An 18125-nucleotide genomic window follows, 5' to 3' on the forward strand; every position below is an offset into this window, starting at 1 on the left:
AAAAAGGAAAAAGGAAAAAGGAAAAAGGAAAAAGGAAAAAGGAAAAAACCTTTTTGCCTTCTGTTTCAGTATCTTGCTTGCAATCCCCTCTTACTATGAGTATCAAAAGGAAATAGAAATTGAGATGATCACGAGGATCCAAGGACTGTAATTTCAGAACACAAGATAAGCTTATGTGCATGTACTGGCACAATCAGCTGCTCACAACACTGTTTAACAGATGCTCTCCTCACACCAGATACCTACTGACACATGACAGATACGTTCTGAGAGCAATGCCCAAGTTAACTCAGCGATACCAAAAAAGGGATGACTGTCTTCTTACCAGGCAATACAACTAAGAATACGAACAGGCACTTCATGAACTGTCTCATAGAAATCAGTTGGTTTGAGGTTCTGTGTATTTGAGGTTCTGCAGAAGCAGCTATTTCAGAGCATCCACTGACAAATACAGATGTTTAAATGAGCAGTATGTTTGTGCAATTCTTTAGTATAAGCAAAGAAATACACAGGGGGCATAGTTTCAAAGTTTACAAGAAGGACTCTCAGCCAGGAAGTTTCTTAGAAGCAAAAATGCCTATTATCACAAGACATTATCGTGCCTCACCCAACTCGCACAGCATTGTTATCTATTTGGGATGTCAGTTTTGATCTCTTCACCATACTGTAGAATAGGGGCTGGACCAGGCTGCTTGCTTCCACAGTTCCAAAGCAGTGAGGGTGTTGAAACAAACTCCTTGAAATATTTTATTCAAGTAGCAGTTGGGACCAAATATAATAAATAGCATAACTGAAACAGCACACCACGCTGATACAATAGCCTGCACCAGCAGGATATGATTTAGATGAATAAACACTGCTGTAACAGTTGTCTAAGTAGTACTAACTATTTAGCATCGCATGCTGGTGACAAACATCTACAGACAAAAATTTGGAATTGAAATGGAATAAAAATTGGATCACTGACATCAGTAGGGTAAAAAAATAATCCATTCATGGGGAGATCTGACCTGCAAGACAGTCACATCATGCTGAAAATTTCCTAGCTGCTCCACAGAGGGAGCACAGTCCTCAAAAGTGCCACTGTTTAGAGGTTATCTAATGACTGACGTGGTTATCTGCACTGCAATTCTGCTCCACGTGCTGTCTTGACAGAATAACACACAGAGGCAAGCTAGTCACTGTTTCTTCCCAAGCCACAAGAGGCAGTTCCATTAGTACTAGGAAAACCTACCATGCAAAAGCAGAATATTCAGAGACAAGGATAATCCAGCTGAGTTCAGCAGTACTGAAAAGTGTACCACTCTCTATAAACATTGTTGGTGTGGTGGATGTCAAAGAAGTTTATCTCTAGGCTAATGAGCACAACTATAGTTACATGATGAACTAGCAAATTACAGAATACTTCATTCTAAGTATCTCTGCTTCAATGATAATCTGCTGTGAGAAAAAGGACAACCGATGGACAGTTCTAAACCAAGCAGGATATAGCAGAGAGAAAGAGAAGGACTGGGGGAGGGGGGGAGGGGGGAGGTGGCAGAAGGACACCCCCTCCCCCGGCACTTGCATAAAGCACATAGCACATATATATATTGCAGAAAACAATGGCAATCTATCCACCCATGGGCTTATATGATGCACCAAAGCACTTTACTATAAATGCCTCCTACTCTAAGTTTTCTTATCTTTCTTTTTTCTATTAAAAAGCTTAACATTTAGTGCAAAAATCAACAAAAGGCATATATCTTTTTCTTCCCAAAACAGCCAAGCTCAACACAGTAAATGATTTTTCAGCCCAGTGTACCACTAAGCCTTACCAAATGCCTATAAGAAGTCATGGAATCTGTAACATGACTAAGGAATGCACAAACCGGAACACAACTAACACAAAGAAACCATCAAGTTTCAACCACTAGATCTCAAAGAACATGCAAAACCTGGAGTTAAAGCAGGGCAACTGTAACAACAGTTTTATCTAGCATATCAGTTATATTCACACAGAACAGTGTCAAGTTCAGTAGGTGCTACAGGAGGAATTTTGGTAATAACCAAGCTGAAATTTACCTTTTGCACTAGACTTATGCAAAAGATACCTCATCGTCTTCAATGGTCACAGACAGCCCACACCTCTGTCTTATGTCTTTGAAAGGATTCCAGAAGCATGGTATCCCCTAATGCCGTGCTCTGTATATTGACTCAGAACCAACATAGACAGAAGATAGATAGCTATGCACTGAACCACCAACATCACAAAGCAACTGTGTTTTCCCTGGAAGATGCCTGTCAGAGCACATGAAATATTAAACGCATTTCAGCTTGTGAAATCTGGTGAAATCACACTCCAAGGCAAGAAGGCTACAGAATGATCTCAAGGTTATCCTAAATCAGAAGAATAATTAACTTTAGAGGAGAATATTTTTTTATACACAAACATACATAAAATTCAGGACAGCACAAATCAGGTTTTTACCATACCAAATTTGCTTCTATTAATTGTATAATGCAGAATATGAAGCACTACAGAAACAAAATTTACTCTATTATCTGTTTCCTCACACATGCAGAGTTAATGTCCTTTGCACTTACAAATCCATCTGCCACCGACATCAATAGAACTTGCTCATAAAAAAAAAGGAAGCAAAATTTGAAAAAGTTTTACTCTCTGAGCCGTATTACACACATGCAATATATTTGCATACGTATACATGTAAAATGTGATTTCATATCTAAAAAAATGATCAAATATCTTTAAAATCCTTTAAAATATGTACTATAACGTAACACTCAAAAACACTGAAAAATTTACAGACATTACTCATCATAGATTTATAACACTGTTATCATTGGTCCATCCTTCTGGGAAGAATCAATTTTCTATTTTTGTTTATGACTAAAAGTACGTTTGAGGCTGTGCAACTCCAAAAGTCTATTAGTGCTTAAATAACTTTACAGGAGAACCCAGTGCTGGATGAGTATTGATCATGCATATGCTCAGATAGACTACTTCCTTGATTAAATTTAAATAAACATATTGATCCAAAAGTTGAAAACCAGAGAAGACTCAAAAGAGAATTTGACAGTATTTTATTATGTACAGATAATTTTATATTGTTTCAGTTAAATCATCCTGTCTTTAAATATTTGCTTCCCTTTCATCCTGTACATTTTCTCCTGTTTAATAACACCTAAATAGAGAGTTAGTCATTTGTAGACATACTAAGTACCTCTCATTTCCTTGTCCTTGTCCAGCACTTGTCCTATCAGAACACTGTTTCACACAATTTTATCAAAATAGCATATTAAAAAAAGTACTAGGAAATACATTTTGCAAGTACAAGAGCATTTCTAATCCCACATCTTCACTGCTAAATTGATTTCTATTAAATTGTATTTCAACTAGTTATGCACAACATATAGAAAAGTAAAATCTTAATACCAGAAAGTTTTGTACTTCTTGTTTGTAATTTTCAGTGTGCTTTGTAGTAAAATTGAGCAAAAGCAAGAAGGAGGAAATATTAGTTCTTAACTGAAAATAACTTTGGAATGAAACTAAGAGATAAGTGTAAGGAAAGGCTTGCTTGTTGACAGAGTAGCTCGGTTCAATTAACAAAAAATAATTAGAGATGCCCAAACCAGTTGGGAGTGCACAGAAAGTTAGTCCTACAAATGATAAAAGATATCTGGAGCATTATTTTCACATATTGTGTGTTCTGTGGAGAAACTCAATGTATAAAGAGTTGGTGCAACGGTTTCTTATAAAAGTAAAATTCAAAAAAATTAATTCCTTCTTATTAAATTCTCAACAAAATATTTTAGATTTGATCAAGAAAATACCCACTAATGTACCATGCAAACTCAAAGACTGTTTAAAGCACTGCAATTTTGGCTTTACACCCATTTTGAAAGGCTCTGAACGATCAAAGACTATTCAGGAAACATTTACTAAAGCCTATAGATTATACTCAGAAGAAAACCAAGTCTACAGACTTCCTTTATTAATAGCACTTTAATGTGCACAAAACTGCAAAGCTGTAATAAAACTGATGATTGGAATCTTGTTCAATTTGCAGTGAATGCAAATACTGACATCGTTTCCAGCTGGGCTAGTATCACATTCTGCATTGCAGTGAAGGGTTCAAGAGAAGTTGTATGCAACTTCTTAGTTTTATCTCTATTTATACCTTTACTGTGTTTTGGGTTACACAAGACCCAGTGTGAGCTCCAGCTACAATGTACAATCCTTTCAGACAAAATTACATAAAAAGAAAGGGGCAGACAAAGAAAGCCAGGGTATGTGTCTAAACACATGTATGTAAATAAGAAAACTCAAAAATTGGCCTTGCTTCAAATAGCTTATCTAATCTACATTAATCACCACAATATTGTTTTTGTGAATGATCAATTGTTTCTTTTCAATGCATGTATCACAATTTACTGAAAGTAAACTGTAAAAATATTGGGCCTTACCAAAAAAATACCACTACGTTCCCAATCAACTCCACTTAAAATTCCTAAAGAATGGCAACCAACTATTCAGAAAGCTAGCAGGAACTGGAAAGCAACAAACAGTTTTTCATTCAACAGTAAAGACAACATGGAGTTAAAATGTAGACACAGTGCTACTGAAGCTCTATTTCAAAATGCAGACACATATTAAACCCACAAAGAGATGTACAGAGTTAGACCCTCATAATATTACAAACCCAAATGCCTAGGTTCCGTCTCCAAATACCTATTTATAATGTCTCTACAGTGTGTTAAGTGCAAAACTAAAGATCTAGGTACCCATAATTAAATTATGCAAACAATATTTGACTGTAAATTTGTAAAACTGGTGAATAATATGATAAATGTCAAGGGTACCTTGAGCAAAGTAGATCCACAGAGAAACACTTGTAAATTTGTATTTTCAATGTTCTATTTTCCAAGGAGGGAGAGTATCCACAACTTCCAATATAAAGTTGCAATTTAGAAAAATATATACATATATATATATATATATTTTATATAACGACTTTATCAAAAGCACCCTAATGTCAAAAGCAAGGAAATCTAATTATTTATGAACAGCATGGGAACTACTTAAAACAAAGTTGTGCACATTACTCTGTAAGAAAGGAAACTCCCCAAATACAAAAGGTTAGTAGCATTGCAGTGTTATCCTTCAGAAGATGGAAATTCACTCCAAGTGGAGCAAGAAGGGAGAAAGTATGTGACAGTTAAAATGCAAACTGCATATCAGGAAGGCAAAAAGGAAATTAGAAGACCAGATAGCAAATTATACAAAGCAAATTCCAATAAAATCTATTAGCATGTCAGAAGTAGGAAACTCTCAAGGGAATCACTGAATTTGCTGGAACTAGTATTGCATAGAACACTTGGAAAAAGTATGGGCATTCCAGACAATCCAAATGATTTCTTTTCATCAGTCTTTACCACAGAAGATATTGGAAAAACGTATACCCAACTTTTCTGATAGAGGGACAAATGCTCCTTCAAACTGAAAAATCAAGAAGCAGAGAGCAAACACAATAAATTGAAAGCAATAAATGATGAGGAATGAGCTCCAGCTCTATTCACATCGACAGGTGTTTTACCATTGATTTTAGCACCAGCAGTCTTTTACTTCAGAACCAAATAGCAACAGGCCAACAGTTCAGAAACACAAAAAGGCTGAGCTAGGCATCACAGAGATCTATTCAGTGTGCAGCAGTGGTCAAAAGAGCAAGGGAAATAGCAAGATATAGAAAGAATGAGACAGGGACAACGGCAAAGAGGATATTTTTAATCAATATTCAACCTCTTCTGGAGTACCTGTTCAGCTTAGAGTTCCTGTTCTAAACCAATGACAGTGGCATTCAGCAACAGCTTGCAAAAACAATTATGGAAGAAATTTTAAAAAGTTGGAAAGAACCAGGAAGTTAACTTAGCAAAGAGATCTATAAGAGGGAATCCTGTAGAGCTGAATACTTAAAACGTCCTCACACTGCTACAGCAAAGGGCAAGTCAGAGCAATAGAAAGATGCCAAATCAAAAAGTAAAGGACTTAAGTATTTTACTGCACAGACCACAAAACTGTGTAATTAGGCATCTCCTTACAGGAAGAGGGGTTAATGACTACCTGCACAATTCAATTCATAATAGCAAGGAATATTCTTTCTTTTCTTTTTATTTATTATTATTTTTTTTGCCCCCTCAGGTATATGTGATTGCATGTGGTGTGGCAAAAAACTCATGTGGACTTGCTCAGTACTGATACATCTGTGATGACCTTCCTATTGGGATACGGAAAAAAAAAAAAAAAAAAAAAAAATCATATGCTTTCTTAAAGGCTCAAGGACTTCCTTCTCCTTTTTAAAAGGCTAACACATGAATAAGATGGAAGTACCCTAGGTAATTACTAGTCTTCTAGATGCAGAATATAAGATGTTAGTATTTTTCTTTCTTGCTCATATCCATATAAAGAAATTAGTGACATGGCAAGACACACAGATCTTCAAAGCAACTCATTTAACAGTACACACTTTCCCCTCTCCCTCCTGCGTTGATGCATGAAACTTGAGGTTCAGGGGGAGAAAAGGGCAGTAAGATGAGGGTTGGAGTATGGCTGAAGAGGAGAGCAATGACAGCTAGCAGGTAGGGATGCTTCAAGCATATACTCAAACTGCAGTGTGCTGTCTGTTCTGTGCTAGATCCTACATGTGCGATGGAGGTGCTCGGTGGCTCAGAAATCTGCCAGCTGACAGCACTGGGTATGTTGGGTTCAAATCTAGAACTAAGACAGAAGCACTAAACTATCAATGTATGAAATCTGTGACTTTTAAATTACAAGATAAAGATATTCAAGGAGCCTCTTGCATAATTCATAACACTTCAGAACTCCATATATAACTCATATAGAAGGAAAGCCTAACGTTTCTGCTCTGTTGAGCACAGACCCACACACAGCTTTGGTACAGGCTGCATGAAAAACTCTCCGGAAAATATAGCGTTGCAGGTATGCTCTTGACAATACTCATTCATGAAGTTATTTAAGTAATTTTAATTTAGAATCATTCAATGAATACTTATGTGTAAATTTATACTCCTGTTTGTCAAAGATACAGAGCTCATTAAAAATTACAAAATAACTTAATGTTCTTTTTCAATTTTTTCCTAGATCAGACTTAGTCCAAGTTTATTATATGATTAATGGGCTTGCTGTTGAACAGTTTGTCTCTCTGCTATTGAAAAGGAACTACTGATTCTACAGAGCTCCCACACCACCTGAGATACTCCAAAAGCAGAAAAACAATATTCTCCTATCTCAACAACATTTTGCAATTATCAATTTAACATTGATAAACTATCAATGTTAAAATTGCCGGTAATCCTAGTACAAGTGAAGTGTACATAAGAATTAATGTTATCAATAAATACACATATCACTTGAAATACACAGCTTTAAAAATAGGCAAAACTTTGACTTACTGTGGCTGTGCCGGAGACAGTTTGTGCATTTGTGTCAGCTGCACTCTGTTCAGAGTGTGTCTGAGCAGGAGGGTACATGTTTAACGTGTGCTCTGGTACAGTGGTTTGGCCTGTGTAGTCTGGAGCTGGGTGAGGATGTGGGGCTGTGTATTCTGCAGGGATACCATTCTGAGGAGGAGCAAACTGGGCTGAGGCGTAAGGCTGTGCCATTGTGTCAGGAGGTGCTGTAGCTTCCTGATTACCCTGTGAAGATCAAAGGGGAAAGAAAAGGAAGAAGAAATGTGGAGTGAGATAAAATAATTTAGAAAGTAATGATAGTATTCTGCTACAATTGCTGGACTGAAAAGGGCACAATGTTTGTTTCTTGAGGATAATATTTCCTATCTGAGTTAAATCCATGTTCCTAACCTTACTAAATCTTACTACAATTAGAATCTGTAACTGTAGACTGTTTTTTTAACTGTAAACAGTCAATGAAAGCTTACCTCAACTAATGCCTCCAGTCAGACAAGGAAAATGGACAAAGCTTAGTTAATTCCAAGCGTTTCCAAGCGCAACTGATAATACAAAGCTCTGTTAAGGCTAGCTCATGGTCTGGGATCCATTCTAACTTACCCTCCACAGAACTCCTCTGCAACCTGCACACAGAGGGGAATTTGGGTGTATTCTGTTAACACACCTGAAAATATTTATATGAAATAATGCTCTACATGGTATTCAAACTACTTTGAGGTACACTGTATTGAACAACTGCATGCCACAAATGTTAAATTTATGAGATTCACAATATTAAATATTTGAATATTAAAAAATACATCAACTTAAAATCTTCTACTAACATAAAATTTTTCTCTTATGTTAAGGTCTCTTAATAGAAATGGATTTGGAGAGCTTTAAAAGTTATATAAATTTGAAGACAATAGTATTTCATTTCCATATTACAATACACCTGTACCATTAAAAACAGATATCTCTACAGATAGATCCATCCTTATGTTTGATGTAGAACTAGGAAGTCAATCATGCTAACCTGTCAGTTAGACACTTCTGACTAAATGCTCTGCTCATACCAAATGCTAATGATACCGGGGAGAAAATGTACAGAACAATCTTTTGGAACCTATATAAATGACGTCCAAAGTATGATGTTACAGGTGATACAGCATTAGAGGCCAATAAGACAGGGACTATGGACTCCAAAACTCAGATGGGCCAGCTGGTTTACAAGAGAAAATTATCCCTTTAACTATCAAATAATATAAAAATGATTGAGTAATTTTATTTATTTATTTATAATGCTTTGTCATTTTTCCACCACAACATATACAAGTATATGCACAGGGGTACTGTAACGATTTAGGTTATTTCTATTCATCAGTCCTTGATTTCCTAATTTCAAAATAGACCTGATGAATAGAAGCCATTCTTTTGCACTTCATACCTAATGATAGTTCCAGCCACCTTTAGCTAACTCAGACATTGGTGATCTGACCTGAATTCAGCCTAAGCTAAATTTAAAAATTTACAATATCACAGCACAGGAAAAAATATTTGGTACATGGTAAGCTTAGAAGGGAAAATTACATTTTGCTTTGTAAAAGGCATTCCCTTTGTCCTAGAAAATGAAGATTTAGCAATAGCACTCTAAACCTCCCTAATTTTAATCCCACTTTTGCTACTGTTTTACTGTACGGCCTTGAGCAAGTAGTTTACATTGTTATATTCAACGGTCTTTAAAATGAAAACAGTGGCATTTAGGTACTTCACTTGGTTAAGTCAGCAAATTTTACTGGCATATATATACAATATTTTAAAGCTTTGTTACACTGAAACTTGCCATTAAATAAAAAAGGGGGGACAACATTCAAACCACTTGTAAATGTACACATATACCTTCTTATATTAAAATGGTAAGGCCCCTTTTTATTTCTTTTTTTTATACTTCATTTTTTTTAAAAAAAAGAAAAAACATTAATGAATGGATTCCACTATAGACATTTAATAACAGTAAATAAGTATTTTGCAGATGCAACGGAGCTTAGACTTTTTTAATGAATTATTTCAGGACAGCCTTCAGCAAGTGGCAAGAATGAACAACAGCAAATTGAATTCTGCCTATGCAACCATTTTCACCTTGCTGGATTTGAAGCACAGTAGCTGGTTACTGCTGATCTTTAGGGCTCTGCCTTCATGTTAGATGCTAAACATGGCATTAGAGTCAGCAGCTGTTAAAAAAAGAACATTAATTGTAACAAAGGGATCAAGAGCTAATGTCCAGGTGCATTTGATCTAAAGGTTTTTGTACTACTCTGAGTCCTAAAACAGATGTTGTGAGACCCTCACTGTTTCTCATTAACATTGACAGCAGTTCCATGAAACCCTAATTAATATTCAAAGCATTTACACTTAGTGCTAATTACAGCTAATATTTAATTAAGAGGATAGAGCTTTTATATGATTTCTTACCAGCAACTCCAAATAATTCATTATTTAGATTTATCATGAAATGGCAAACTGCACTGGAAATTATTATTGCAGAGGCTCTTCTACCTCATTCACTGGACTTGCTAAACTGAGGTTTGGATTGCTTATTAATCAGGCCTTGGTTACAAATAAATAAGCAGTGAAGGGTTCTATTATTATTATTATATACATATGTAACTTCAATATGTTCAGGGATTTACAGCTTTCTCATAATAAATAAATAAACTTAGAGTAGAAAACTGGACAGCAAGGTTATCATTCCAGGCATTGTGTGTTCATTAAATTGTTTTTGGGAAAAAAAAAAATACAAAACAAACAAACAAAAACCTATAAATGCTTATTCTACTGCTAGCTATAAGTTTAAAATGATAATGACAATGAATCTGAGTTGTTATTCTCTTAAAAGCAGATGCCTACTATAGCCTTTAAAATCAGTGTGAATTTTTAAATCACAATGAATTCATTAGACAATATTAGACAAGGTAGTATAAGAGCATGCAAGTATAAATATATTCTTTACTACTTACATAGGTATCATGCTAATAGCTCATTGTTTTGAATATAAATTTATGCTAAGAACAAGGTAGTGCAAACTAAAAAATACATGTGGTTAACAAAAACTACAGACTACAAAAAACTCAGATATATTTGAGTAGATTTTCATGAATCGACAATTCTTAGTCACTTAAAATGAACTAAAATGAATAAAGGAAATAATAGGGTTAACTAATTCATCTGAGAATATGCAATGACCTTGAAAGCAACAGGAAATATTGATCCTAAATTAGCCCATGAATTCAGGTATTAGAGCAATCTCAAATCTGTGGATGACAGTACACAGATGTTGCTTAAACCATCTAGGCATGAGAGGCTAAACAGCAGTTGTCATTGCAGACCCAGATCCAAGTATCTTTAAGTTTAAATGACTCCTTAATGTTTGCTTTGTGCATGGTTTTTAATAAAGTAGTTGTTGGCAACAGAAAGAAGAACAAAGGATGGCAGACAGTCAGGCTCTGTTAAATGTTCTGGCCTGAGATTTAATGAAAACCACATTTCAACTGAAAAGTATGCTTTACGTGGCAGTGTATAAAATCAGCTTTTATTGCTTTCCAGTTAAACGTTGAACACTAAAGAACAAAAAACTGAAAGTGTTCTGATGATGGAGGTAAATGAAGTAGCTCCTATTCCGTATGTTTACATTACTCCACTTGAAGCAAAGCTTAGAATATAAAATGTTCCTAGTATCGCAGATCTCAACATGCCTTTTCAGCATCTTCTGCTCTGAAAGGATTTCATAATTAAGAAATGTGTGAAGAGTGTCAAAACATAATAAAGTAAGCTTGTTATGTTTGTACACAAAAGACAGTAGAGAAAACATTACTTACGCAGTGTTCTTTTTAAAAACACATTTACAGCATAAAAATGCATTTATTCAATGAAAACCTTGTTGCTTGCCTGCACTTTAAAGCCTAACTAACAGTTTATTGTTTGTTTTACTCTATTTTCTGTTTGGTGCATCTTGTTTCTTTGGCAAGAGATAATTCACATTTAGAGAAAGCCTCTCATACAGTAGTTAAATGAGCCAAACTGCATCATATCCTCAGGGCATGGAAACAAAGAAAAATGCAACATTGCTCTGTAAGCCTGCTGGTTATAAGAACAGCTCCGTTAGATATATCAAGCACAGCAGAGATACATAATCACTGGTGTAATTTGTCTTCCTTTGGAATGGCTAAGCAATAAAACATATATTAGAAGTCTTGCATGCAATGGTGCAGCTGGTTATAAGAAACACCTTGTTTTGACTAAATTCAAGAGTTTCAGGTGAAAATAAAAGTGAAAATACCTGCTGTACCATCCTGCTCCTTTTATCCTCCATAAACTTAGCAGCTGCTCTAGTCCCAGGCCATACAGCATCTGCCCAAAGCAAGCATCAATTATGGATGAGGGCGTGTGAGCAATGTAATGTGTGTATGACTGTGGATGATAGGGGTGTTGAAGGAGGGGGAGCTAATGCAAGGCTTACTGACCTCCCTCTCAACATCTGACTGCTCCCAAAACCTAATCCAGATGGGACTCTTTCAGTTTGCAGGGCCTCGCCCCATCAATCACAGCAGGCCACTCCTCTGTCTCCTGCTACTAGTTATAGAGTGCACCACTGAGCAGATGATTGCACACAGAAGAAGAAAAAACACAGCTTGACTACATTAATAGCTGCTTAAAAAACATTAGAAATGCTGCTATGTCTGTTGCCAGAAGCAGAACATTTTTGTTTCAAAATTAAGACAGCTGTATTCAAAGTTACAAAAAATCCTAAACTTCTAGTAATTTGGCTTTTTGATTGTTACAACGTGCATATCTCTTTGTCATTAATTTTTCATACATGTGGTAGAGTTAATATCAATAAGATTTCTATTTTAAAAATGCTGAACTCCATAAGTAAACCATCAATATCGAAGCAGCCTGTTTTAGATTAAATGTACTTTATCCTTCCATGCAAATGAATTATTGTTTCCTTTTTTGTTTCATTTCATGAAATCCCTATTGCTTACCAGGGGAAATATTTCAAAAATGCTTCCACGGTTTAGTTTTGTGAGGCACTTTAAGCAAGTTAATACTTCACCGTTAAAGGAGCTTTCCTAGTTGCTCTGGAGGTGGTTTAGAATGATTAAACTTCCAATCAAATCACAAGAAGGAAAAAAAAAAAGATCTAGACAGGAAGATATAGATGGCCCCAAAGAATACACTTATTGCTACTCTGTCATTGACTGCCTACAGAGAAGAATTCAGAAAAAGGGCAGACACTTAACGTGGGAATTCTTCTTAAAAATGTTAGGATTTATGTTAGCATTATAATATTAATATTAAAAAGGTGGGCAGGGCAGAAGATAAACAGCTGTCAGTCCATTATTAACCTTATACTTCAACTGAAATATATTATATTTCTTTAAAGCAGAAGTGTAATTCTTCCAGATTCGTTGCAGGCACTCCCCAGTTCATGATAATAAAAGCAGCCACTTCAGATTTTTCAGAAGGAATCAGACATCCAACCACACTGAACCAATAATCACAGCTGACATTTTTTCCAAGCTTTCTCTGTCGTAGCTTAATTTTCTGACCAGGCCAGTTGACTCAGATGGTTTACTTCTGCTGTTATAAAAAATGAATTCTCCAGCTATCTCTCTTTTTTGGAAGGTTCCTCATAGAGATTCAGATTTTCATTTAAAAACAGTATTGTTCCAAAATAAGAGCATCCTTAAAAGAAAGAAAATGTAAAATATATTTTTGCTAGAGATAAAAAAAGCAATAGTAAGGAAACAAAAAAGATTTTCTTCACTACCTCAACAACAAAGTACCATTTCTTTACTCTCAGTACTGAGAAACATCTACTTTTGGTTCTCTTCACATATAACATACTGTACTCCAGTAAATGTCTATGTTCTTAGTACTGCTATATATACATCTGAAAACGAAATGTTCATTTTGTGTCAGTGTCTGATGTGTGGAACAGACTAACAAAAATCACAACACCCACAAAGTAGGAAGCTTAAATATATTTACTTACATTTCAAAGAAGACAAACTTAGGTAAAAATAAGTCCTTGTCTGAATTCCTACCTACTTTCAAGACCACATTGTATCATGATGTAGAGATACATATTAAGAAAGATTTCTCTCTAGCATCATCATTCTTTCCAAATGTCGCTGCTCAAACTTTCTACTACCTTTATGACTGTGATTTATTACCCCAGCTTTCTTTATTGTACATGACAACTCTTTCTATTGATATTTTCAATGTCCCAGATAGACATAATTCTGTCACATTAATTTGCATTTGCTTTAGCATTACCATCTAAATCTTTCTTTCTCTTACTTAAGCTTCCTGCCTGTCTCCCACTTTTTGCCAACTCTGTTAGACCCATATTTTATATGGGTCTTTTCAACTACAGCTCAACCTCCTATTCCATCAATCAGTATATTCCTCTTTTAAATAAATGAAAATATTTTTACATCGCATTTTAAAAACATCAGTCTCCAAATTTGCCTAAAGACCACATAGCAAGAGAATCTGAAGTATTCAGCAGATTTAGCTAAAATTCATTTCCACGAGGAGAACTGATTCCTCAAACATTTCAAAGAAAGTTGTAAAAGGAGCTTTTCCTTTTCCACGGGTTAATATAGAAAAGTCCACCTAAGTGTCATTTTACACCTTTATTAGAGCATACTGAATAAGATGATGTAGCATCCTTAAGGGTGAGAGGATGGAAAAGGATTGGATTGTCAACCTACATACAAGGTACCTAAAAAGCTGCCCAGAAATATGTCCTATAAAGAGCATAGTAATCAACATTTAGAAGTCTAACTGGCAGCTAGTTATGAGTGCCATGTGAAGACCAGGTTCAAAACTGTGTAACAGCTTCAGAAAAGACTTGCATGATGTGCCAGAATGCAAGTTCACCTAGGACATCCAACAGAGGAAGTAACTAATACACCGGATGGCAGTTCTGATATTCATGGAGGTCCTGAGAAGTTAGAGGAAAGGGCTGAGAAGAACCTGATTAAAATCTGTCTCCTGGAAAAGGATAGTCCCCTGCATTGGTACAAGCTAGGGACTGGCTGGCAAGGAAGCAGCTCTGCAGAAAACGATTTGCTGGGGTCCTAGTGGACAACAAGTTAAGCATGAATCAGCAGTCAGCCTTTAAGACAGTAACAGCTAACTGTGTAGTGGGGTCCATTTATAAAAAGGTGGTCTGTGAATTGAGGAAAAAGATTATTCCTTCTAGAACAGCACTTCTGAAACAGCATCTGTGTCTGGTGTGGAGTCCCCCAGGACAGAAGATACACTTGCAAACTGGAGAGTGCAGAGGTGGGTCACAACAACTTGGAGGACTGGAGCACATGGCGTGAGAAGAGGCAAAAGAGCTAATTTAACTTAGCTTGCAGGAGAGAGGGAAAACAGCTTCATTGCATCTTCTCCAACCTAATGGGTAGTTACAGAGAGAGAGCCAGACTTTTCTCAGAGGAGCAGAGTGAAAGAAGCAGCGGTGTTGGTCAAAAGTTGCAGAAATGAAAATTTAGTTTGCCCGTAAGGAATAAAAAACTGGGTATGAAGGCAGTTAAGCACAGGAACATGCCATTCAGAGAGGCAGTGGAAGTTTGGAGACTCAAAACTTAACTGGACGAGCCCCTGAGAAACCTGATATATCTGTGCAGTTAGCCCTGATTTTAAAAGGAAGTTGGTATTACATGGCCTCTGAAGTTCCCTTCCAGCCTAAATTCTTCTGATTCCGTGTGGTTTCTACAACAGAATATATTCAAAATGAATTTTATACTTCCATTTCCTCATAAAGGATTTACTGACAGGGAAGAGATGAGTTACAACTTCTTCTAGTCTGCTTTCTCTCCTCAATAAATCATATTTCAATTCTTTCAGATAGATTTTGAAAACTTTCTTAGCAAAAATATATTTACCTTTGTTTAATCCACAGCTGAAGCAGTATGAAGGCGGTAATCACGATAGCACATGCAAGACAAGAACAGTTTAACAAACAACGCTAATAAATGTTAAACTGTGACGTCTTAATTATCTGCCAAATGTCACCATTCTCTGAATTGCAGTAAAGCTAGGATGTCCATTTTCTTATTTTTTTAACATCTAAAAATTGGTTGCACAAGACTTTTTGTTCTTTTAGTTATTTTTAACTGAATACCGATTGACAATATGGGATTTTTAAAGCTGCAACAGTTCCCAAATCAGTTCATAAGCAATTATAGCAAGAGAAGCGAGAGGTTAATGCACTGAAGAAACAATCAATGAGAGGTGGAGTAAGAGGACAAAGCAGCAGAAATATATTATACTGCACTGACACAAAAGATTTTGTCCTGCGAAAGCATTTCTTAATAATCATACGTTTCCAATCTGTAAGACTTACAGCAATGTATACCAAGTGGTAAATTACAGGCCTCTACAGGAGCCGGTGAAAACATCAAGCTGTTCTTATGATCTACCTAACACACAGCTCAGAGCTACCACAACTGAAGTAGTGTGTGAAAGGAAAGAAACATGCACTGCACCCGTGTAGCCTGCAGGTCTGCAAAGCAATCCAAATCTGCGAACTGTTGGGATTTCTTTTATAACTACAGACAGAAAAAAATAAAATAAAATAATAATAAAAAAATCATAGCTCAAGCAGTGAAAGCAGCAGAGATGTGTTAGCATGACTATTTATATGTATGCATTGGCTCTTCTGAGAAGCCATGCATACTATTCTAGGTGACAGGTGACATACTGTGCTTAAGCAGCAAGAGTACTACTGATCATGGTACAGCCCTGCATCATGCTTTGTTAGCCTCTCTCCTTGGCTTCACTGAGACTATTCCTACTTTGTAATTTACACATAAGCATAAATATTTTGAGAAATTGAGTTAATAATAATACATGTAAATATAAATAATATAAATAATATATACAAATATATGTGAATATTAAAAATTATAATATTTCTCTAACTGCCACCTGTTTTGTCAAGCATTGAGAACTCCAAAAGTTTATCATCTGGAGAGGCTAACTGAACAGCAATTAAACCCCATTGCAGGTGTACGGCTCTTACTGGAGACACAGCTAATTTCTAGAAATCAGAGAAAATCTTGTAACATAGCTAAAATAATTCATTTAAGATTTTGCTCTAAGTAGACTTCAACAACTCAGTCACAATATGCTTACAAACTAGCTAACTATATTTCTCAGGGGATAGGGATAGGATACAACCCTGTTTTTTAAAAGCACATGAATCAGTCAATTTAAGCAAGTTGAGGTCAATAGTTACACGAAGTCATTCCCAATTTATAGATAATGCCTCATCTAGGTTATATTAAAATACAGCAATGTATTCACTGACTTTATTAGCTATAGAAAGTGGTGAACCTCCTGTCACATACAGAGAAAATATCTTTGAAGGTTATTTGTTCCAAGAAACCATATCACAGTTTTGTATTTACATAATTAGTTCTTTTTTTGTGTACAGAGAAATGATTTTATATTTAAAAAAAATGTGGGCAATTTGAGTGATGTGTTTCACAGGTATTACACACAGAAATCTTGGAATCTGGAACTGCAAACATGCACAGTAGTTTTGTTTTTCAGCATAGTAGACCTTCATCTGCTTCACAAAAGCACCACCGAAGTTATTGCACCAACATACTACTTGCACTAGGAATTAAGATTTCTGGAAAACACAAGGCTAAAGGGACTGAGCAACGTTACACGAGAATACTGAAGGCAGCAGCAGTTATTTGAGTGCAAACTGGCATGCCACCTCTTTGAACTGAATACTTTGAATGACCTCTTTTGACCAGGGACACAGTCTTTCTTTGATGAGTTGTAATTTAGCCTCAGAAAAAAAAATGAGACATTTTTCTTCACAGTCCCTGACACTGAGTCATTTTTTAAGGCATTACCACAGTAACCACAGTTCATCCATTATAGGTGAAACAAGTCTTGAGTTTCAGTATCACAAATGGCAGGATCATTACTTGAATCCACTGAAATCAAACAAGGAGCTTAATCAGTTAGTAAGGGAAATGAGAATGCAATGTCATCATAAGTCGTCTTAAGCAGCAAAACTGCCTGACGAGGACCATAGCTCCTACCTATTTGTTGGCAAACACTAATGTATTACAGGGCTGCTTTTCAGGACAGTTCACTTGAACTAGCCAGGGTAAGCAATAATGATTTCTGTACCACTGTCCCCATTGAACTAGGGGTATTTATTTTGTTTCAGTTTACTTAGTTTAAACCAGATAAATTTAGGAGGTTTATTTACTTAGAAAGTTCAATAAAAAACAATGACATCATTGAGTTCAGGAATCCAGAGGAAGACCAGAAAGATAAGCAGCGGTTGGACTTCAGGAAAACAGACTCAGATTTATCCAGGGAATAAGGAAACCCCAAGGATCACCCATTAAGGTCTTAAAACACAGACATGTGATTTATATTAAGTGCCCAGTTATTTGCCCTTAGAAGCAGATTGTTTATAGACCATCAACATTTTAAATTGCAAATGAAAATCTGTTATCTCCTTTTCCTTCCCCTAAATGAAACTATCTGTATATTGTTCATGGATATTCTGGGCAATAACATGCAAATATATCTGGGAATTGCACATATTCTGC

The 18125-nt window shown here is 35.9% G+C and overlaps 1 protein-coding gene and 1 long non-coding RNA gene across 27 annotated transcripts in view; both read right to left on the minus strand.

Annotated features, from left to right (window-relative positions):
- The window catches only part of RBFOX1 (RNA binding fox-1 homolog 1), an 814571-nt gene that overhangs the window by 140858 nt on the left and 655588 nt on the right, over window positions 1–18125 (minus strand). For 25 of the 26 annotated variants that reach the window (XM_035339113.1, XM_035339111.1, XM_035339110.1 and 22 more), the window contains one exon: window positions 7471–7713. In XM_035339113.1, coding sequence (XP_035195004.1) covers window positions 7471–7713 — 243 coding nt within the window. Of the gene's footprint in view, window positions 1–7470; window positions 7714–11800; window positions 11828–18125 lie in introns of those variants that run through there. The other variant, XM_035339126.1, reaches the window with a different exon arrangement.
- LOC118174077 overlaps window positions 16839–18125 on the minus strand; it is a 30212-nt gene continuing 28925 nt past the window's right edge. Inside the window, exon 2 of the long non-coding RNA XR_004754529.1 lies at window positions 16839–17495. This is a non-coding gene — a long non-coding RNA (uncharacterized LOC118174077). The remainder of the gene's footprint in view (window positions 17496–18125) is intronic.

Source organism: Oxyura jamaicensis, chromosome 14 (genome assembly GCF_011077185.1).
Source record: "Oxyura jamaicensis isolate SHBP4307 breed ruddy duck chromosome 14, BPBGC_Ojam_1.0, whole genome shotgun sequence".
In the NCBI taxonomy this organism is placed as follows: domain Eukaryota; kingdom Metazoa; phylum Chordata; class Aves; order Anseriformes; family Anatidae; genus Oxyura; species Oxyura jamaicensis.